We start from the raw sequence: 23,728 nt of genomic DNA, 5'->3' as shown, positions 1-23,728 counted from the left end.
CCTGCCTGGCAAGGCAGAGCCACGGAGACTAGCTGGCAAAAGCGGAGGGGCCAGACTGCATGGGTTCTGACAGCCAGTGGGACTTAACATCTGGAATGTTAAAAGTCAACAGCTCTGCTCAGAGAGCGGGAGGGCGGGAGGACACCAGGAGGGAGAGAGGTGTTGAGCCCTGGCAGACAGAGCTCAGCTCCGCGGGGAACAAAGGCACTGGCCAGCACCATCTCCCTCTCCCATCCCCCAGCCGAAATCCCAAAGGGAACCAGTTCCCGAACTGCTTGCGCGGCGAAAACACACAACGACAGTGCTTCTGTGGATCCATCCCTCCGAAGGGTCTGCCTCACTCCTGGTGCTTCAGGGACCCTCCCGCAGGGGACCACCAAAGGCAAAGCGAGCTGAGCCTGCCCCTCCCACCCCTGTGCACCTTGCGGATCCACCCGGGCTAATACGCCATATCCCATAGAAGCAGCACCACAAGCCTGGCAGTGTGCAAGTAGCCCAGACAGGGGCCACACCACTCCACAGTGAGTCCTGCCCCTGGGAGAGGGGAAGATAAGGGACACACCAGTCTGACTGTAGCCCCAGCAGTGGGCTGGGTACAGATGTTGGGTCTGACGGCGGCCCCACCCACCAACACAAGTTACTCCAGACAGCACAGCGGAAGTGCCCTGCAGTTGGGCGCCACCCCAGGGACTACCCAAAATGACAAAACGGAAGAATTCTCCTCAAGAGAAACTCCAGGAAGTAGCGACAGCTAACGAATTGATCAAAAACAATTTAAGCAATATAACGGAACAAGAATTTACAATAAGAGTTGAAAAATTAATTGCTGGGCTTGAAAAAAGTAGAGATGACAGCAGAGAATCTATTGCTACTGAGATCAAGAGACTGAGAAATAGTCATGAGGAGCTAAAAAATGCTATAAATGAGGTGCAAAATAAAATGGAGGCGACCGCAGCTCAGATTGAAGAGGTAGAGGAGAGAATAGGTGAATTAGAACATAAAATTATGGAAAAAGAGGAAGCTGAGAAAAAGGGAGAAAAAAATCCAGGAGTATGAGGGGAGAATTAGAGAACTAAGTGATGCGATAAAACATAATAATGTATGCATAATTGGTATTCCAGAGGAGGAAGAAAGAGAGAAAGGTGCTGAAGGTGTACTTGAAGAAATCATAGCTGAGAACTTCCCTGATCTGGGGAAGGAAAAAGGCACTGAAATCCAAGAGGCACAGAGAACTCCCTTCAGACGTAACTTGAATCGATCTTCTGCACGACATATCATAGTGAAACTGGCAAAATACAAGGATGAAAAGAAAATTCTGAAAGCAGCTAGGGATAAACGTGCTCTAACATATAAAGGGAGACCTATAAGACTCGTGACCGATCTCTCTACTGACACTTGGCAGGCCAGAAAGGAATGGCAGGAAATCTTCAATGTGATGAACAGAAAAAACATGCAGCCGAGAATCCTTTATCCAGCAAGTCTGTCATTCAGAATAGAAGGAGAGATAAGGGTCTTCCCAAACAAACAAAAACTGAAGGAATTCATCATCACTAAACCAGCCCTACAAGAGATCCTAAGGGGATCCTGTGAGTGAAATGTTGCAAGGATGACAAAGTGCCAGAGACATCACTACAAGCATGAAACCTCCAGACATCACAATGACTCTAAACCCATATCTTTCAATAATAACACTGAATGTAAATGGACTAAATGCTCCAACCAAAAGACATAGGGTATCAGAATGGATAAAAAAAAAAAACAAGACCCATCTATTTGCTGTCTACAAGAGACTCATTTTAGACCTGAGGACACCTTCAGATTGAAAGTGAGGGGATGGAGAACTATCTATCATGCTACTGGAACTCAAAAGAAAGCTGGAGTAGCCAGACTTAGATCAGACAAACTAGACTTTAAATTAAAGGCTGTCACAAGAGATGAAGAAGGGAATTATATGATAATTACAAGGCCTATCCATCAGAAAGAGCTAACAATTATAAATGTCTATGCGCCGAATACGGGAGCCCCCAAATATAGAAAACAATTAATCACAAACATAAGCAACCTTATTGATAAGAATGTGGTAATTGCAGGGGACTTTAATACTCCACTTACAACAATGGATAGATCATCTAGACACAGGATCAATAAAGAAACAGGGGCCCTGAATGATACATTGGATCAGATGGACTTGACAGGTATATTTAGAACTCTGCATCCCAAAGCAACAGAATATACTTTCTTCTTGAGTGCACATGGAACATTCTCCAAGATAGATCACATACTGGGTCACAAAACAGCCCTTCATAAGTATACAAGAATTGAAATCATACCATGCATATTTCAGACCACAATGCTATGAAGCTTGAAATCACCACAGGAAAAAGTCTGGAAAATCTCCAAAAGCATGGAGGTTAGAGAACACCCTACTAAAGAATGAATGGGTCAACCAGGCAATTAAAGAAGAAATTTAAAAATACATGGAAACAAATGTAAGTGAAAAGACAACAATTCAAACGCTTTGGGATGCAGCAAAGACAGTCCTGAGAGGAAAATACATTGCAATCCAAGCCTATCTCAAGAAACAAGAAAAATCCCAAATACAAAATCTAACAGCACACTTAAAGGAAATAGAAGCAGAACATCAAAGATACCCCAAACCCAGCAGAAGAAGAGAAATAATAAAGATCAGAGCTGAAATAAACAATGTAGAAACTAAAAAAACTGTAGAGCAGATCAATGAAACCAAGAGTTGGTTTTTGAAAAAATAAACAAAATTGATAAACCTCTAGCCAGGCTTCTCAAAAAGAAAATGGAGATGACCCAAATAGATAAAATCAGGAATTAAAATGGAATTATTACAACCAATCCCTCAAAATACAAGCAATTATCAGGGAATACTATGAAAAATTATATGCCAACAAACTGGACAACCTGGAAGAAATGGACAAATTCCTAAACACCCACACACTTCCAAAACTCAAACAGGAAGAAATAGAAAACTTGAACAGACCCATAACCAGCGAAGAAATTGAATCAGTTATCAAAAATCTCCCAACAAGTAAGAGTCCAGGACCAGATGGCTTCCCAGGGGAATTCTACCAGACATTTAAAGCAGAGACAATACCTATCCTTCTCAAGCTGCTCCAAAAAATAGAAAGGGAAGGAAAACTTCCAGACTCATTCTATTAAGCCAGCATTACTTTGATTCCCAAATCAGACAGAGATCCAGCAAAAAAAGAGAACTACAGGCCAATATCCCTGATGAATATGGATGCAAAAATTCTCAATAAGATACTAGCAAATCAAATTCAACAGCATATAAAAAGAATTATTCACCATGATCAAGTGGGATTCATTCCTGGGCTGCAGGGCTGATTCAACATTTGCAAATCAATCAATGTGATACATCACATTAATAAAAGAAAATAAGAACCATATGATCCTGTCAATCGATGCAGAAAAAGCATTTGACAAAATTCAGCATCCTTTCTTAATAAAAGTCCTCGAGAAAGTCGGGATACAAGAAACATACTTCAACATCATAAAAGCCATTTATGAAAACCCCACAGCTAATATCATTCTCAATGGGGAAAAACTGAGAGCTTTCCCCCTGAGATCAGGAACACGACAGGGATGTCCCCTCTCATCGCTGTTGTTTAACATAGTGTTGGAAGTGCTAGCATCAGCAGTCAGACAACAAAAGGAAATCAAAGGCATCAAAACTGGCAAATATGAAGTTAAGCTTTCACTTTTTGAAGATGACATGATATCATACGTGGAAAATCCGATAGACTCCACCAGAAGTCTGCTAGAACTGATACATGAATTTAGCAAAGTCGCAGGATACAAAATCAATGTCCAGAAATCAGTTGCATTCTTATACAGTAACAATGAAGCAACAGAAAGACAAATAAAGAAACCGGTCCCATTCACAATTGCACCAAGAAGCATAAAATACCTCGGAATAAACCTAACCAAAGATGTAAAACATCTGTATGCTGAAAACTATAGAAAGCTTATGAAGGAAATTGAAGAAGATACACAGAAATGGGAAAACATTCCATGCTCATGGATTGGAAGAATAAATATTGTTAAAATGTCAATACTACCCAAAGCTATCTACACATTCAATGCAATCCCAATCAAAATTGCACCAGCATTCTTCTCGAAGCTAGAACAAGCAATCCTAAAATTTGTATGGAACCACAAAAGGCCCCGAATAGCCAAAGTAATTTTGAAGAAGACCAAAGCAGGAGGCATCACAGTCCCAGACTTTAGCCTCTACTACAAAGCTGTCATCATCAGGACAGCATGGTATTGGCACAAAACAGACACATAGACCAAGGGAATAGAATAGAAACCCCAGAACTGAACCCACAAAAGTATGGCCAACTCATCTTTGACAAAGCAGAAAAGAATATCCAATGGAAAAAACACAGTCTCTTTAACCAATGGTGCTGGGAGAACTGGATGGCAACATGCAGAAGGATGAAACTAGACCACTTTCTTACACCATTCACAAAAATAAACTCAAAATGGATAAAGGACCTGAATGTGAGACAAGAAACCATCAAAACCCTAGAGAAGAAAGCAGGAAAAAACCTCTCTGACCTCAGCGACAGCAATTTCTTACTTGACACATCCCCAAAGGCAAGGGAATTAAAAGCAAAAATGAACTATTAGGACCTCATGAAGATACAAAGCTTCTGCACAGCAAAGGAAACAATCAACAAAACTAAAAGGCAACCAACGGAATGGGAAAAGATATTTGCAAATGACATATCGGACAAAGGGCTAGTATCCAAAATCTATAAAGAGCTCACCAAACTCCACACCTGAAAAACAAATAATCCAGGGAAGAAATGGGCAGAAAACATGAATAGACACTTCTCTAAAGAAGACATCCAGATGGTCAACAGGCACATGAAAAGATGCTCCACGTCGCTCCTCATCAGGGAAATACAAATCAAAACCACACTCAGATACCACCTCACACCAGTCAGAGTGGCCAAAATGAACAAATCAGGAGACTATAGATGCTGGAGAGGATGTGGAGAAACGGGAACCCTCTTGCACTGTTGGTGGGAATGCAAATTGGTGCAGCCACTCTGGAAAACAGCGTGGAGGTTCCTCAGAAAATTAAAAATAGATCTACCCTATGACCCAGCAATAGCACTGCTAGGGATTTACCCAAGGGATACAGGAGTGCTGATGCATAGGGGCACTTGTACCCCCAATGTTTATAGTAGCACTCTCAACAATAGCCAAATTATGGAAAGAGCCTAAATGTCCATCAACTGACGAATGGATAAAGAAATTACGGTTTATATACACAATGGAATACTACGTGGCAATGAGAAAGAAGGAAATATGGCCTTTTGTAGCAACGTGGATGGAACTAGAGAGTGTTACGTTAAGTGAAATAAGTCATACAGAAAAAGACAGATACGATATGTTTTCACTCTTATGTGGATCCTGAGACACTTAACAGAAGACCATGGGGGAGGGGAAGAAAAAAAAAAGAGGTTAGAGAGGGAGAGAGCCAAAGCATAAGAGACTCTTAAAAATTGAGTACAAACTCATGGGTATTGAGGAGGGCACCTTTTGGGATGAGCACTGGGTGTTGTATAGAAACCAATTTGACAATAAATTTCATATTAAAAAATTATACATATATGAATAAATGCTTTCTCTTTACTATAATCTCCTAAGGACAAGAATGGCATCATACTATTTGCTGTGTTTCTTATAATGTCTAGCATAATATACAGAACAGAGCAAGGAATGTGGTAAACATCTTTGAATAAATCTGACATTTTGTCACGGAAAAAAAAATAAAAATTAGTTTTGCCACATGTATGCCTTATTGAACAATATTGAACCACAAGAAGTAGAAAAATCCACTAGTATGGTTAGAGATTCAGAACTCCTCTTTCAGGGGCCACCTAGTGGCTCAGTCGGTTAAGCGACTGACTTCAGCTCAGGTCATTATCTTTCAGTTTGTGGGTTTGAGCCTTGCCTAGAGCTCTGTGCTGACAGCTCAGAGCCTGGAGCCTGCTTCGGATTCTGTGTCTCCCTCTCTCTGCCGTTCCCTTGCTCGTGTTCTGTCTCTCTTTCGCTCTCAAAAATAAATAAACATTAACAACAACAACTACAACCTCCTTTCAGTAATTGACAGATCCAGCAGGCAGAAAATTAGTAAGGACATAACTGAACTGAACGGCACCATTTATCAAGTGTATCTAATTGACAAATAAAGAATATCTCATCCAGCAACAGCAGAATATACATTCGTCTCCAGTTCTCAGGGATCATTCACCATGACACCCCATATCTTGGGTCACAAAACACACCTGAGAAATTTTAAAAAATAGAAATTATACAAAGTATGTACTTAAAATACTACATAATTAAGCTAGAATTCAATAACAGAAAGATAACTGGAAAAAATCCCCAAAGATTTGGAGATTAAACACTTCTAAATAACACATCGGTTAAGGAAGAAATCTGAACTGAAATTTAAAAATATTGAATGAAATGCAAGTGAAAAAGTGTTTTGAACAAATGAAAAAAATACAAATTACCAAACTTTGGGGGCTTCAGTGAAAGCAAGGCTTAGAGGGAAATGTATGGCATTAAATGCATATTTAGAAAAGAAGACAGACCTAAAATCAATACTCTAAGCTTCCACCTTAGAAAACTAGAGGGAAAAAAGCAATATAAACCTAAATCAAACAGAAGAAAAAGATTGCAATGGAAATCAGTAAATTGAAAACAGAAGAATAGAAGAACAACAGAGAAAACCAGATACCCTAATACTTAAACTAGATAAAGATACTACAGGAAAAGTTATAGATCCTTTGACATTACTGGAAAAGTTTCAGATCCATGACCAGATGGGATTTATTCCAGTTATGCAAGGCTGGTTCAGTATTAAAAATCAATTAATATAATCCATCACATCAACAGGTTAAAAAAGAAAAAGTGTATAATCACATCAGTAGATGCAAAAAAAGCATTTGACAAAAATCTCACACCCATTCATGACAAACACTCTCCGCTAAGCAAGCAATGGAGGGGGACTTCCTCATCTTGATAAAGGAGCATTTACAAAAAACCATGCAAAACACTTAATGGTGAGAAACTAGATCCATTCCTCCTAAGAACAAGGCAACAATGTCTCCTCTTACCACTCCTATTCAATATCACACTGGAAGTACTAGCTACCATAGTAAGATAAGACAATGAAATAAAAGACTGAGAAGGAAGTTCTCTTTATTTGTAGAGAACATGATTGTCTAAGTAAGTAAATTCCGAAGAACAAACAAAAAAATCCTAGAACTAATAAGCAATGATAGCAAGTTGCAGGATATAAGGTTAATACACAAAAGTCAATTCTCATCTTTTATAAAACCAGTTTACCACATATATGTATTATTAAGCAATATATTCTTTGATTTTTCAAGCTTTGCACCTTATCTAGATGGAATCATTGTGTTTTTATTCTGTGACTTGCTTTTTTCATTCGATGTTGTATTTGTAGAATTTATTTATAACAATTCTGCTACAAATGCACACACTTCCTGGTACTTATGCATGAATTTCTGTAGAATATACACTGTTATTGGAATGGCAAACTACTGGCATGTGCATCTTTAACATTGTGTGATAATGTAAAATTATCCTTCAAATTTGTTGTGCAATGTAAGTGTTCTCATTTTTCCAGTGTGCTATATGTATATGGCCAACCCCAGAGAATAAACTAAGAAAATATTTCAAAAATGCAGCGAAAAAATTAATGTAATTAAATTATTACAGTAGAAAATATTCACTTAATGCAAAAGAAAACAATAAAGGCAAAACAGAGGAACAAAAAAGACATGAGAAATATAGGAAGTAAAAATAAAATGGCAGACATAAATCCAACTATATCAGTAATAACATTAAATGTGAGCAGACTAAACAGTCCAATGAAATGGCAGGGATTATCAGACTGATAACAAAATAAGTTCCAACTATATGTTGTCCATAGGAGATGCATTTAAGTTTCCAAAATACAAATTTGTTCAAAGTAAATGGTAGAAAAAATATATTATGCAAAGGCAGGCATAGAAAGCTGGACCGGCTATACTAATATTAGAGAAAATAACTTTGAGCAAACAAAAGCAACTTTGAGTAACTTTGAGCAAGCTACAAAAGTAAAGAGGAACATTTTATAATGTCAAGAGTCTGTCTTCTATCAGGAAAGTATAATAATTATAAACATATATGTTGTCATCTGACAACAGAGACCCAAAACACATGAAGTAAAAACTGACAGAACGAAGGGGGAAATAGTCGGAGACTTTGATATACCACCTTAAATAATGGATACAACAACTAGCAGACTACCAACAAAGAAATTGAACACCTAAACAACCCTATATATCAACAGACCTAACAGACGTCTACAGAACAGTCCACCCAACAACAGTGGACCATACATTCTTCACAAATGGACACAGAAAATTCCCCAGGACAGACTGTACGTTAGGCCATAAAACAATCCTCAATACATATAAGAAAACTGAAATTATACAAAGTAATTTCTCTGAAATTAGATACCATATGACTCACAATTTCGATCCTAGGCACACACTCAGGAGAAATAAAAACATTAGGTCTACACAAAGACTTGTAAGTAAATGTTCACAGCAGCATTATTCATAATAGCTCTAAAGTGGAAAAAAAAAAAAAACCCTCAAATCTCCATCAACTGAAGAACGAATGTTTTAAAAAGTTGATATATCCATAGAATGGAGTAATATTTGGCAAATTTTTTTCCTTTTTAGGAATGGAATACTGATCCATGCGACAACATGGATGAACCCTGAGAATGTTATGCTAACTGAAAGAAGCCAGTCGCAAAAGACTATATATTGCAGGATTCTTGACATGAAATAGCCAAAATAGGCAAATCATAGAGACAGAAAATAGATTAATAGTACCAAGGACTGGGAGGAGGAGGGAATAGGGTTTCTTTTTGAGTTGATAAAGGTGTCCTAGAATTAAGCAGTGGTGATAGTTGCACAACTCCGCAGATATACTAAAAACCATTGAACTGCACACTTTAAAAGGGTGAATCATGTGATAGATGAAGCTCCATAGAGCTGTTTACAGTAGGAAAGAAACAAACGGTACCTATAACTTCCTACCTGCCGGCTATATCAGACAAGCCTCTGGTAGGTTTTATAATGACGGTTTCTCCTAACTCTCAAAGTTTTACAAAATCAGCAGGAATTTTAGCCCCAGATTATTATGATGTTTAAAAAATATCTTCTCTGAATGTCACCCTTTACTCACGAACTCAACTTCTTTGCATCGTCTGAAATGCATTGCTTTCTGCTTTCTCGGGTCTCTGCTCAAAGGCCCTTGTATATGTTGCCTCTCTGGAATGTTCCCCCAATTGACTAACTTTTATTTCTTTTCGATAATGCAGATTTCACCTCTTTAGGAAAGTCCTCCTTGATTCCCTTTTATTCAAACCTTCGTTTGTGCACCCTCTGTTCCATTTCTCCTGGGTTCACCTCTATCATAATGTCTATTTGCTTCCTTGTCTCCCCAATCAATGTAAGGTCATTGAGGGCAGGAATTGTATGCTTTAGTTATAAGCACCTTGCCCTGTGCCTAGTGGTAATAGACTAAGAAAGGCTGTCTAAACTCCATGGTCACCTACTAAATAACTTTAACTGTAACAGATTTTATCCCTCAGGTAGAATTTGTTCTGTGTATGTGTACTGATGGTGGTAATGATTTTGGCATCAGTTAAACCACTGTGGTTCGCTTTTCTGAATTGCCAGGAAACGTTTTGAGATATTGACAGGATTTGCCAACATCCAAGGCTAAACTTGGACTAAAGTTTAGCTATTAATATGAAATTATAAAACTATAATCAAGAAGTGTGACTGGCATTTTCTAAGTTGGTAACCAGTTCTGATTATCGCAATTTTTTGTGTGTATCATGAAAGAAGCTACTTGGCAATTACACATAAGATTATTCCATGAAATTTCACTAGGTATTTAGAATTTTGTTTACTTTAAATTTCTGGTAGTTACTTTACAAAAGTTAAAACAAAATTTATGTATGAAGTTTTAAAACAAATTAAATTAAAATTAATGCTTTAATTTCAAAGTTTTAAAATTAAATACCCATTCTTCATTTTACTATCTGGAAAATAAACCTTTCTCTGCAGACTTGTAAATATGGTAGGCTTCTGTCCCAAAGTGGCCAACTGCTTGCTAAGTATTATGGAATTCTGTAAAACAACAAAAAAATTCCTCTTTTTACTTTTCATAGACAAAATTATTCTGAAATTATATCATGATGTACTGAATTTGTTATTTTAGCTAAGACACTATTTATATTTATAGATTTACCACATTTTCAAGATCAGGTTTTTTCTATCATAATGCTTCTTCTCCCATTGAACTTTATGAATTAAAAAGAAGTTATAATACCCTTTCCAACATGTTGAAAATAATATACATAATCAGATTCCTGAATGAATTGAGATTATGGGAACCTTTAAATACATTGTGTCTTAACTTTAATGACATACATAATGGAGTTTCTAAACTAATCTGTTAGAATTATTTCTATACGAATCTGACTTCAAAACAACACCCTCTTTTAAGGTAGGTTTCAAATGACATCTGGAGGCTTTAACAAAACTTCTCTTAGTATAACAATAGATCTGACTTGCTGCTTCTTTTTCTAATGAGATTGAAAGAGAAGTTGAACTTCCTGGAATTTTTCCTAATAGGTATTTTTGGAATAGAGGCAATGGTTTCATTATGGGGAATGCCTAAAATAAAATAATCAGATAATGACAGCGAGTCCAAAACTCCATGGCTTCCTTCTGCCCTAATCCTCCAGTAATGCTCCAGTTAATTTCCTAGAAATGTCAGCCACCAACAAAGGAGACTTTGAGATTGCTATGATGATCATCAGGGTGTATTCATATGGGATTATCTAATAGGATTTAACTTAATTTTGAGAGTGAATGTGGTCAGGTCCTTAGGGCCTCCAAAGCATACACATTCACTGATTTTGATAGAGAAATACAGGTTTGCATGGTAAATAATAATGGATATTTTAAGTTTCATTCCAGAAAATTATATTCACTATTCAGAATTTTAAATACAATACAACTGTCTTTAATATAACTGCAAAGGAAAGGAAGGGAATAAATGTAGCAAAGAATAAGATAGGAATAAAATATAATAAGTGACATATACAAAAAATAATAGAAAAAAGGATAGGTTAAGAAAAATTAAGACAATGCTGCAAACAAGCTTAAAAACAGGTTTTTTCATTAAGAGGATATAATTCATGGTCATTAAAGATAGTTTTATAAATATGGCAAAAATTAACATATAGAAATTATAAATATATAAAAACACATTTATTATATTTCTTAGAATTTACCAAATGAAGGCTACTATTATGTATCCATGTTATTTAACTGGAAGTCTATATAAACATCATTTTTAATGATAGCATGATATTCAATTAAGTGATTATCAGCATTGATTTAACACTCCCCTATTGGACATTTAGGTAACTTTATTCTTTCACTATTATAAATATTATTGCCATGGATATCATCAGATGTACAGTTTTTTTCAGTTAGGACTATTTCTTTTGATGAGATTCTGGGAAATGGGATTACTGGATCACAAGCTATGAATCCTTTAAACATTCTTGATGCATATTCTTGAAACGATTTCTAAAAGGACCATGCCAGTTCACTTTACTATTAGGAATCTATGACAGAACAAACTTCACTATGGTGATGTCAAACTTTGCATTATTGTTTTTAAAAGTATTTTTCTAGTTATAACATCAGTATATGGTTTTACATGTTTTGAAACTTAACATACTTTTTGTTTATCTCATCTGAGTTTTCAGCAGCATTTGACACATTGGACTATTGACTAGTCTCCCCTTGGAAACACTCTCTTACTCGGCTTCCATGTTACCGTTTGCTCCTTGCTGTTGGAGATCCCCTGATCTTGGTCCCAGATTCTCTTCCTCCCAGTACCCTTCTCATAGTACATTCTCTTCCTGGGGAATCTTATTCAATCGCATGGCTTCAAGTATCATTCAGTTCCCATAAAAATGCTCAAATTCTATGGCCCAGATCCCAAATTTTGTACCTAGTTCAGTATCAATGTACCTGACTAGATTTTTAACAATGATTTTGCTTGTCTTGCAAACACTTCAAACCAATGTGTCTAAAACTGCACGGCTGCCTTGAGGTTTCTGCCTCCTAAACCTGTGTTCGTAAGTGTTTGTTGAATGAATAAAGTAGAAAAAAATCTCACAAGCTAGAAGAGAATATAGTTCTTTCACAATGTAGCTGTGAGTGGAGTGCTCCAGACGGAATGAACAGACGGAGTCACAGAGGCTCTGAGGTGGGAGAGGAATTATTATGGTTGAGGAACTGAAAGAGAGATAATGGCTAGAAAGTAGTAAGAGAGAAAATAGTGCAGGAAAAGGTTAGATAAAAGATAGGCAGAGGCCACATCATGCTAAGCATCGTAGGTTTGGAAAATAGTTTGGATTTTGCTTTTAGTACAATGGGCAAATGTTAAAGAAATTTTAAAATATAATTATAACTATTTTATTTTGAAATAGTTTGACTCACAAGAAGTGAGTTAGCTTTCCCCAATGACAATAGCTTTATATAATCTTACTGCATTGTCAAAACCCAGGAAATTGAGGAGGCAGCACTATTCACTCAGGTATGAATCTTATTAAGATTTCTCCATTTTGTTTTACAGGTGCTCCTTTTTTTATATAGTTCTGTGAAATTTTATCACATGTCTAGATTTATGTAACCGTCACCACAATATAGAACTGTTATAAAATATAGATGGTAGAACTGTTCCATTACAAAGAAGAAACCCCATCATGTTAACTAAGAGTCATAACTGCCTGCTAACTCTGACTTTTGGCAATCACTTACCTGTTTTCAATGATTACAGTTTTGTCACCTCTAAAATCTTCTTCTTTTTTTTTTTTTGATTCTGGAACAACATTGTCTTTATTTATTTATTTTTTAATATGAAATTTATTGTCAAACTGTTTTCCATACAACACCCAGTGTTCATCACAACAGGTGTCCTCCTCAATGCCCATCACCCACTTTCCGCTCCCTCCCACCCCCCATCAACCCTCAGTTTATTCTTAGTTTTTAACAGTCTCTTATGGTTTGGCTCCCTCCCTCTCTTACTGTTTTTTTCCCCCTTCCCCTCCCCCATGGTCTTCTGTTAAGTTTCTCAGGATCCACATAAGAGTGAAAACATATGGTATCTGTCTTTCTCTATATGACTTATTTCACTTAGCATAACACTCTCCAGTTCCATCCACATTGCTACAAAAGGCCATATTTCATTCCTTCTCATTGCCAAGTAGTATTCCATTGTATATATAAACCACAATTTCTTTATCCACTCATCACTTGATGGACATTTAGGCTCTTTCCATAATTTCGCTACTGTTGAAAGTGCTACTATCAAAGGGGGCTCAGCTGGTTAAGCATCCAATTCTTGATTTCAGCTCAGGTCACCATCTCATGGTTTGTGTGATTGAGCCCCACATCGGGCTCTGTGCTGACAGCATGGAGCCTGATTGGGATTATCTCTCTCTCTGCCCCTTTTCCTTGATTGTGATCTCTCTCTCCCAAAATAAATAAATAAACATTAAAACAATATTCTATAAATGGAATCATACAATATACAACACTTGAAATCGGCTTTTTAACTCAGCATCATTCAAGTTGTTATGCATATCAATAGTGCATTCTTTAAACATAAAAGCTGAAACTATAAAATTCTTAGAAGAAAACAGACAGAAACCTTCATGACATTGGATTTGGCATTGATTTCTTGGGTATGACTCCAAAGGCACAGGCAACTAAAGGAAAAATAGACAAATTGGAAGTCTTTGAAATTTAAGACTTTTTGCATCAAAAGACACTATCAATAGAGTAAAATGGCAACACATAGAATGGAAGAAAGTATTTGCATATCACATACAAGGGATTAATATACAGAATATATAGTGAATGTCTAAAACTCAACAACAACAAAAACAGTTAAAAAACAGGCAAAGGACTTGAATAGCATTTATCCAGAGAATTTATACAAATAGCCAATAGGCATGTGAAAAGATACTCGACATCAGTAATCATTAGGGAAATGCAAATCAAAACCATGGTGAGATACAACCTTACATCCATTAGGATGACCTTGGAAGTTCATAGAGCTTGCCTGGCTAAGATGTAAGTAAGGAGTGTTTGCAGCCTGGGAAATGGCTGGTTGAGAAGCAGCAAAGAGACCAGCAAAACTGGGTCTCCTTTGAAACTTCAAGGCTGAAGGCAGCCTGACCTTGCCTGTGGATCAACATGTTTCTCCACTCTGTAAATGCTTAATCTAAAGTATTAAAACAACCCCCTTCCTATGACATATATACTGCCCCCGTCATGTTCCCTTTGCCTGTCTGCACGTCACTGCCCTGATTGTACTGTTCCCCAGATAATTTTTTAGTATGCTTTGTTCCTGCTTTTGAAACTACACATTCCTTTCCCCTGTACCTCTTGAAATGTACTAATAAGATTCTCAATAAAAACTTTGCTTGGAGAAGAGCTTTGCTTGGGGCCATCGCCACTAGAGCTCTTGGCCCCCTTGCCCTCTCCTTTCTCTGATTCATGAGTCTGGAGTACTCTGTCATCCACCACCCCAGGGTTTGCTGGTCAAACCTGACAGGTGACTGTTATTAAAAATAAAAGCTTTACTGATAAACTTTAAGACGACGTAATGCCTGTCCTTCTCAAAGTCTTCCAAAAAATCAAAGAGAAGGGAATGGTCCCAAATTCATTTTACAAAGCCAGAAAAGGACACTACCAGAAGAAAAAGTTATAGCCCAATATCCCTGATGAATATAGATGCAAACAATTCTCAATAACATACTAGCAAATTCAATAGCATATTAAAAAGATCATACATAATGATCAAGTGGGATTTAACCCTGGAAAACAAGGATGGTTCAACATATGCAAATCAGTAAATGAGTTACATCACATTAATAGAATGAAAGACAAAAATCATATGATTATCTCAGTAGACACAGAAAAAACATTTATGATAAAACACTCATTTATGATAAAACTCTTCTACAAATTACATATAGAAGATACATAACAAAAGCAATATATGACAAGACCACAGCACAGCTAACATCATACTCAGCTTTTCCTCTAATATCAGGAACAAGACAAGGGTTTCTATCCTCACCACTCTTATTCAACACAGTACTGGAAGTCCTAACCAGAGAAATCAGGCAAGAAAAAAAAAAGACATCAGAATTGGAAAGGAAAATGTAAAATTGTGTCTGTTAACTGATGATATGATGTTGTATATAGAAAATCCTAAAATACCACCAAAACAAACAAACAAACAAACAAACAAACCTTATTAGATCTCATCAAGTTATTAAAGTTGCAGGATACAAAATTAAAATACAAAATCAGTAGTATTTCTATATACCAATAATAAATTGCCTTAAAAGAAATAAATAAAATGATCTCATTTACAATAGTATCATAACAATGAAATGCTTAGGAATAAAATTAACCAAGGAGGTGAAGGATTAGTACTCTGAAATTACAAAACATTGATGAGAGAAACTGAAGAAGACACAAATAAATGAAAAGGTATTTCTGTGTTCATGGATTAGAAGAATTAATATGGTTAAAATGTCTATATTACCAAAAGCCATCTATAGATTCAGCGTAATCCTTATCGAGAGTTCAATGACATTTTTCTGTAGAGGTAGAAAGAAGAATGCTAAAATTTATATGGAACCAAAAAAGATTCTGAATAGCCAAGTTAATCCTGAGAAAGAAGAATAAAGCAGGAGGCATCACACTTCCTGATTTCAAAATATGTTATAAAGCTATAGTAATCAAAACAGTATGGCAGTGGCATAAAAAACAGACAGATCACTGGAACAGAATTGAAAGTCCAGAAATAAACCCAAGCATATGCAATCAAGTAGTACTTGACAAAGGAGCTGAGAACACTTAGTGGAGAAAAGACAGTCTCTTCAGTAAATGGTGCTGGGGAAAATTGAATATTCGTTAGTAAAAGAATGACACTAGACCCCGATCTTACACTACTCACAAAAATTAACTCAGAATTGATTAAAATATTAAATGTAAGATCTGAAATTATAAAACTCCTAGAAGAAAACATAGGAAACAATTTTCTTGATGTGGGTCTTGGCATTGGCTTTATTGTGGTATGATATAGCACAAAAACAAAATCAAAATTAAACAAGTGGGACATCCATTGTCACTGCAAATGGCAAGATTTCATTCTTTTTATGGCTGAGCAATATTCACATATAATAGTCATATATACATTATATATATATATATATATATATATATATATTCCTATGTTTACTGCATCATTATTTACAATAGCCAAATTATGGAAACAACATAAACGTCCATCAACTGATGAATGCATAAGGAAGATATGAGATGTATACATCCCATTAGTAAACATGGGGATGGGATGCATATATTCCTTTGGATTACTGTTTTTGTATTCTCTGGGCAAATACCCAGTAGTGAGATTGCTGGATCATAGGGTATTTCTATTTTTAATTTTTTGAGGAACCTCCATATTGTCTTCCACAGTGGCTGCACCGGTCTGCATTCCTGCCAATAGCGTACAAGTGTTTCTTTTTCTCCACAGTAACCAAAACTTGTTGTTTCTTGTGTTTTTTATTTTGACCATTCTGACTGATGTGAGGTGATATCTCATGGTGCTTTTGATTTTCATTTCCCTATGATGAGTGATCTTGAGCATCTTTTCATGGGTCTGAGGGCAATCTGTCTGTCTTCTTTGGAGAAATGTCTGTTTATGTCTTCTACCCATTTTTTCAGTTGGATTATTTGTTTTTTATTTGTGTTGAGTTGCCTAAGTTTTTTAAAAATATATTTTGATACTGACCCTTTATTAGATATGTCATTTGCAAATATCTTCTTCCATTCAGTAGATTGCCTTTTAGTTTTGTTGTTTCCTTTGCTGTGCATACAATGGAATATTATTTAGCCTTAAAAAGAAGAAAAATTCTGACACATGCTACAACATGGATGAACCTCGACTATATAATGCTAAGTGAAGTAATCAGTCACAAAAAAACCAAATGCTATATGATTCCACTTATATAAAGTATTTAGAGTTGTCAAATTCTTAGAGACGGAAGCACAACCATAGGAATGTACTTAATGCCACTAAACTGTACACTTAAAATAGTTACTAAAATGATAAATGTTTATGTATATTTTACATAATTTGTTTAAAAAGTACTTTCCTTTAAATAGTTAAGGGATCCTGGAGTGGGCTGTTAGTGCCCTAATATGACACTGAAAGAACATGCAGTCATCTTTCTGCCTTATTTCTAAGTTTTGGATATTTTTTCTTAATACATAGAAGTTCCTAAGAAATTTCACCTCTGAAGGTAAAAGATGCTGAGAAAAACACCTAAGATGGCAATTCATATAAATTCTACATACATGTTTATTAAAGCATTTCAATATATATTTAACTAGATTTATTTACTTTTATATTTATAAATATAAATTCATATTAATTTATTTAATTTTTATAATTAAATACATTATAATGTATAAAGTATTAGATTACATTATACATTATAATGTATAAAGTATTAGATATGTATTTAGTTATATATAATTAGAAAATCTTGATCAACTATCTCAAATTCAGAAAACAGCACTGAATTCTAAATAACAACAAAATATTTTTTTAAGAGTTTTTTTTTTTTTTAATTTACATCCAAGTTAGTTAGCATATAGTGCAATAATGATTTCAGGAGTAGAATCCAGTGATTTCCCCCTACATAGAACACCCAGTGCTCATCCCACCAAGTGTCCTCCTTAATGCCCCTTGCCCATTTAGCCCATCCCTCCACCCACAATCCCTCCAGCAACCCTCAGTTTGTTCTCTGTATTTAAGAGTTTATGTTTTGTCCCCCTCCCAGTTTTTATATTATTTTTGCTTCCCTTCCCTTATGCTCATCTGCTTTGTATCTTAAATTCCACATGTGAGTGAAGTCGTATATTTGTCTTTCTCTGACTGACTAATTTTGCTTAGGATAATATACTCTAGTTCCATCCACGTAGTTGCAAATGGCAAGATTTCATTCTTTTTGATTGCCAAGTATTACTCCATTGTGTGTGTGTGTGTGTGTGTGTGTGTATTACTATTATATTCAAATATTTTACTATTTTTGAAAGAGAGAGAGACAGAGTGTGAGCTGCAGAGGGGCAGAGAGAGAGGGAGACACAGAATCCGAAGCAGGCTCCAGGCTCTGAGCCATCAGCACAGAGCCCAACGCGGTACTTGAACTCACGAGCTGTGAGATCGTGACCTGAGCCGAAGTCAGACGCTCAACTGACTGAGCCACCCAGGTGCCCCTAAACCACATCTTCTTTATCCATTCTTTTGTCAATGGACATTTGGGATCTTCTCATACTTTGGCCATTGTCGATAGCAGTGCTATAAACATTGGGGTGTATGTGCCCCTTTAAAACAACACACCTGTATTCTTTGTATAAATACATAGTAGTGCAATTGCTGGGTTGTAAGGTAGTTCTATTTTTAATTTTTTGAAGAACCTCCATACTGTTTTCCAGAGTGGCTGCACTAGTTTGCATTCCCACCAGCAATGCAAAAGGGTTCCTCTTTCTCCACATCCACGCCAACATCTGTTGTTGCTTGAGTTGTTAATGTTAGCCATTCTGACAGGTGTGAGGTGGTATCTCATTGTGGTTTTGATTTATATTTCCCTGATGATGAGTAATGTTGAGCATTTTCTCATGTGTCTGTTAGCCATCTGGATGTCTTCTTTGGAGAGGTGTCTACTCATGTCTTTTGCCCATTTCTTCACTGGATTATTTGTTTTTTGGGTGTTGAGTTTGATAAGTTCTTTATAGATTTGGGATACTAGCCCTTTATCTGGTATATCATTTGCAAACTTCTCCCATTCCTTTGGCTGCCTTTTAGTTTTGGTGATTGTTTCCTTTGTCATGCAGAAGCTTTTTATTTGAGGTCCCAATAGCTCATTTTTGCTTTTGTTTCCCTTGCCTCTGGAAACATCTGGAGATGTGTTGAGTAAGAAGTTGCTGCAGCCATAGTCAAAGAGGTTTTTGCCTGCTTTCTCTTCTAGGATTTTGATGGCTTTCAGTCTTAGGTTTACGTCTTTCATCCATTTTGAGTTTATTATTGTGTATGGTGTAAGAAAGTGGACCAGGTTCATTCTTCTGCATATTGCTGTCCAGTTTTACCAACAGCATTTGCTGAAGAAACCGTCTTTATTCCATTGGGTATTCTTTCCTGCTTTGTCAAAGATTAGTTGGCCAGATGTTTGTAGGTCCACTTCTGGGTTTTCTATTTTGTTCCATTGACCCAGTACCATAGTGTCTTGATGATTACAGCTTTGTAGTACATCTTGAAGTTTGGAATTCTGATGCCTCCAGCTTTGGTTTTCTTTTTCAGGATTGCATTCGCTATTCGGGGTCTTTTGTGGTTCCATATAAATTTTAGGATTGTGTGTTCTAGCTCTGTGAAGAATGCTGGTGTTATTTTGATAGGGATTGTATTGACTATGTAGATTGCTTTGGGTAGTATCAACATTTTAACAATATTTGTTCTTCCAGTCCATGAGCATGGAATATTTTTCCTTTTTTGGTGTGTGTCTTCTTCAGTTTCTTTCATAAGTTCCTATAGTTTTCAGTGTATAGGATTTTCACCTCTTTAGTTAGGTTTATTCCTAGGTATTTTATGGTTTTTGGTGCAATTGTAAATGGGACAGATTCCTTGATTCCCATTTATGCTGTTTCATTATTGGTGTATAAAAATGCAACCGATTTCTCGCATTGATTTTACATCCTGTGACTTTGCTGAATTCATTAATCAGTTCTAGCAGTTTTTTTGTGAAATATTTTGGGTTTTCCATATAGAGTATCATGTCATCTGCGAAGAGTGAAAGTTTGACTTCCTCCTTGCTGATTTGGATGCCTTTAATTTCTTTGTGTTGTTTGATTGCTGAGGCTAGGACTTCCAATACTATGTTGAATAACAGTGGTGAGAGTGGACATCCCTATCGTGTTCCTGACCTTAAGGGGATAAGCCCTCAGTTTTTCCCCATTGAGGATGATATTAGTGGTGGGTCCTTCATATATGGCTTTCATGATCTTGAGGTATGATCCTTCTATCCCTACTTTCTTGAGGGTTTTTGTCAAGAAAGGATGCTGTATTTTGTCAAATGCTTTCTCTGCATCTATTGAGAGGATCATGTGATTCTTGTCCTTTCTTTTATTAATGTGATGTATCACATTGATTGTTGTGCAGATATTGAACCAGCCCTGCATCCCAGGTATAAATCCCAGTTGATCATGGTGAATAATTCTTTTAATGCATTGTTGGATCCAGTTGGCTAGTATCTTGTTGAGAATTTTTGCATCCATGTTCATCAGGAAATTGGTCTATAGTTCTCCATTTTAGTGGGGTTGTTGTCTGGTTTTGGGATCAAGGCCTCATAGAATGAGTTTGGAAGTTTTCCTTCCATTTATATTTTTTGGAATAACTTCAAAAGAGTAGGAGTTAACTCTTTAAATGTTTGGTAAAATTCCCCTGGAAAGCCATCCAGTCCTGGTCTCTTGTTTTTTGGAAGGTTTTTGATTACTAATTCAATTTCTTTGCTAGTTATTGGTCTGTTTGAATTCTCTATTTCTTCCTATTTCAGTTTTGGTAGTTTATATGTTTCTAGGAATTTGTCCATTTCTTCCAGATTGCCAAATTTATTGGCATATAATTGCTCATAATATTCTCTTACTATTGTTTGTATTTCTGCAGTGTTGGTTGTTATCTCTCCTCTTTCATTTTTTATTTTACTTACTTGGGTCCTTTCCTTTTTTTTGTTTTGATCAAACTGTCTAGGGATTTATCAATTTTGTTAATTCTTTCAAAGAACCAGTTCCTGGCTTCATTGATCTGTTCTGTTTTTTTTTTTTTTTTTATTTCGATAGCACTGATTTCTGCTCTATTCGTTATTATTTCCTGTCTTCTGCTGGTTTGGGGTTTTATTTGCTGTTCTTTTTCCAGCTTCTTTAGGTGTAAGGTTAGGTTGTGTATCTGAGACCTCTCTTCCTTCTTAAGGAAGGCTTGTATCGCTATATACTTCCTTTTTATGACTGCCTTTGCTGCATCCCAGAGGTTTTGGGCTGTCGTGTTATTTTCATTGGCTTCCATGTACTTTTTACTTTCCTCTTCAATTTCTTGATTAACCTACTCATTCTTTAGTAGGATGTTCTTTAATCTCCAAGTATTTGTGGTCTTTCCAAATTTTTTCTTGTGGTTGATTTTGAATTTCATAGTATTGTGGTCTGAAAATATGCATGGTATGATCTCGATCTTTTTGAACTTGTTGAGGGCTGATTTGTGACCCAGTATGTGATCTATTCTGGAGGATGTTCAGTGTGCACTTGAGAAGAATGTATATTCTTCTGCTTTAGGATGAAATGTTCCGAATATATCTGTTAAGTCCATCCGGTCCAGTGTGTCATTCAAACCCATGGCTTCCTTGTTGATTTTCTGCTTACATGATCTGTCCATTGCTCTACGAGGTGTGTTGAAGTCCCCTACTATGATGGTATTATTATCAATGAGTTTCTGTATGTTTGTGGTTAATTGATTTATATATTTGGGTGCTTTCATATTGGGGCATAAATGTTTACAATTGTTAGATCTTCTTGGTGGACAGACCCCTTAATCATGATAGAATGCCCTTCTTTGTCTCTTGTTACAATATTTATTTTAAAATCTAGATTGTCTGATATACATATGGCTACTCCAGCTTTCTTTTGGTGACCATTAGCATGTTAGATGGTTCTCCATCCCCTCACTTTCAGTCTGAAGGTGACTTAAGGTCTAAAATAGTCTCTTAGAAAAGCATATACATGGATGTCATTTTCTTATCCATTCTGATACCATATGTCTTGATTGGAGCACTTAGTCTATTGATATTTAGAATGAGTACTGAAAGATATGAACTTATTGCCATTGTGTTGGCAATTGTGTAAAGTTGGAGTTTCTGGTGGTGTTCTCTGGTCCTTTCTAGTCTTTGTTGATTTCGGTCTTTTTTGTTTTGTTTCATCTTTTCTCCCCTCCGAGAGTCCCCCTTAGACATTCTTGCAGGGCTGGTTTAGTGGTCATGACTCCTTTAGTTTTTGTTTGTCTGAAAACTCTTTATTTCTTCTATTTTGAATGACAGCCTTGCTGGATAAAGGAGTCTTGTCTGCATATCTTTCTGATTCAGCATGTTGAATATATCCTGTCATTCCTTTCTGGACTGTAAAGTTTCTGAGGGTAGGTATACTGCGAACCTGATCTGTCTTCCCTTGTAGGTTAAGGACTTTTTTCCCTTGCTGCTTTCAGAATTATTTCCTTGACTGTGCATTTTGTGAATTTGACTATTATATGCCTTGTTGATGGTTGGTTTTGTTGAATCTAATGGGAGTTCTCTGTTTCTTGGATTTTGATGTCTGTGTCTTTCCCCAGGTTAGGAAAGTTTTCTGCTATGATTTGCTCACATAAACCTTCTATCCCTTTTTCTCTCTCTTCATCTTCTGGGACTCCTATGATTTGGATGTCATTCCTTTTCAGTGAGTCACTGAGTTCTCTAATTCTTATATTGTGCTCTTTTGCCTTAGTTTCTCTCTCTTTTTCTGCTTCATTATTCTCCATAACTTTGGCTTCTGTATCACTGATTTGTTGCTTTGCTTCATCAATGGCATCAATTCAAGACTGCATCTCAGTTATAGCGTTTTTAATTTAGTCCTCACTTGATTTTACTTCTTTTATCTCCTCGGAAAGGGATTATATGTTTTTTTTCAACCCAAGCTAGTGTTCTTATTATCATGATTCTAAATTACAGTTCAGACATCTTGCTTATATCTGTGTTGATTAAGTCCCTGGCTGTCATTTCTTCCTGTTCTTTCTTTTGGGGTGAATCCCTTCATTTTGTCATTTTGGAGGGAGAAAAAGAATTAATAAAAGAAAATAAAAGAGACAATCTGGGGGAGGAGCCAAGATGGCAGAACAGCATGGAAGCTTTTTGTGTGTCTCACGTCCGTGAAATACAGCCAGACCAACACTAAACCATCCTACACACCTAGAAAACCAATTGGAAGATTAACACAACAATCTGCACAACCTGAACCACAGAATTCAGCAGGTATGTGACACGAAGAGGTGAACTGGGGGAGCAAGAAGCCCCAAAACGTAGGGAACTGCTTTTGCGGGTGGAGAGCGGATGGAGACTGGGGAGGAGGGGAGGATACGGCAAAAGCACCCCTCCCCAAAAGCAGCTGGAGAGAAAGTAGAAAATTGGAAACAGTCGCAGGGACTAAACTAAAAAGGGAGAAAGGAGAGGGTTTAAATTCCATTAAGACTGTAAACTAGGGGAGTGCAAAGGCTGCAACTCCGTAGCTCGATATCTGGCGGTGCTCTGGTGGGAAAGGTGAATGCCCAGGAACAGAGTGGGGTCCGGGAGGTTCTTGGGCCACATGGGGAAAAGCGGTTCCAT

General features: G+C 36.6%; 1 protein-coding gene across 5 annotated transcripts in view; it reads right to left on the bottom strand.

The window, feature by feature from the left end:
- The window catches only part of CATSPERE (catsper channel auxiliary subunit epsilon), a 201,771-nt gene that overhangs the window by 86,384 nt on the left and 91,659 nt on the right, over positions 1 to 23,728 (bottom strand). For 4 of the 5 annotated variants that reach the window (XM_053209823.1, XM_053209825.1, XM_053209826.1 and 1 more), the window contains 2 exons: positions 13,903 to 13,960; positions 10,189 to 10,295 (listed from right to left, as the gene is read on the bottom strand). In XM_053209823.1, the coding sequence (XP_053065798.1) occupies positions 10,189 to 10,295; positions 13,903 to 13,960 (165 nt within the window). The remainder of the gene's footprint in view (positions 1 to 10,188; positions 10,296 to 13,902; positions 13,961 to 23,728) is intronic. The other variant, XM_027046286.2, reaches the window with a different exon arrangement.

Source organism: Acinonyx jubatus, chromosome E4 (genome assembly GCF_027475565.1).
Source record: "Acinonyx jubatus isolate Ajub_Pintada_27869175 chromosome E4, VMU_Ajub_asm_v1.0, whole genome shotgun sequence".
Lineage (NCBI taxonomy): Eukaryota > Metazoa > Chordata > Mammalia > Carnivora > Felidae > Acinonyx > Acinonyx jubatus.
This window is presented reverse-complemented; position numbering and strand designations above follow the sequence as displayed.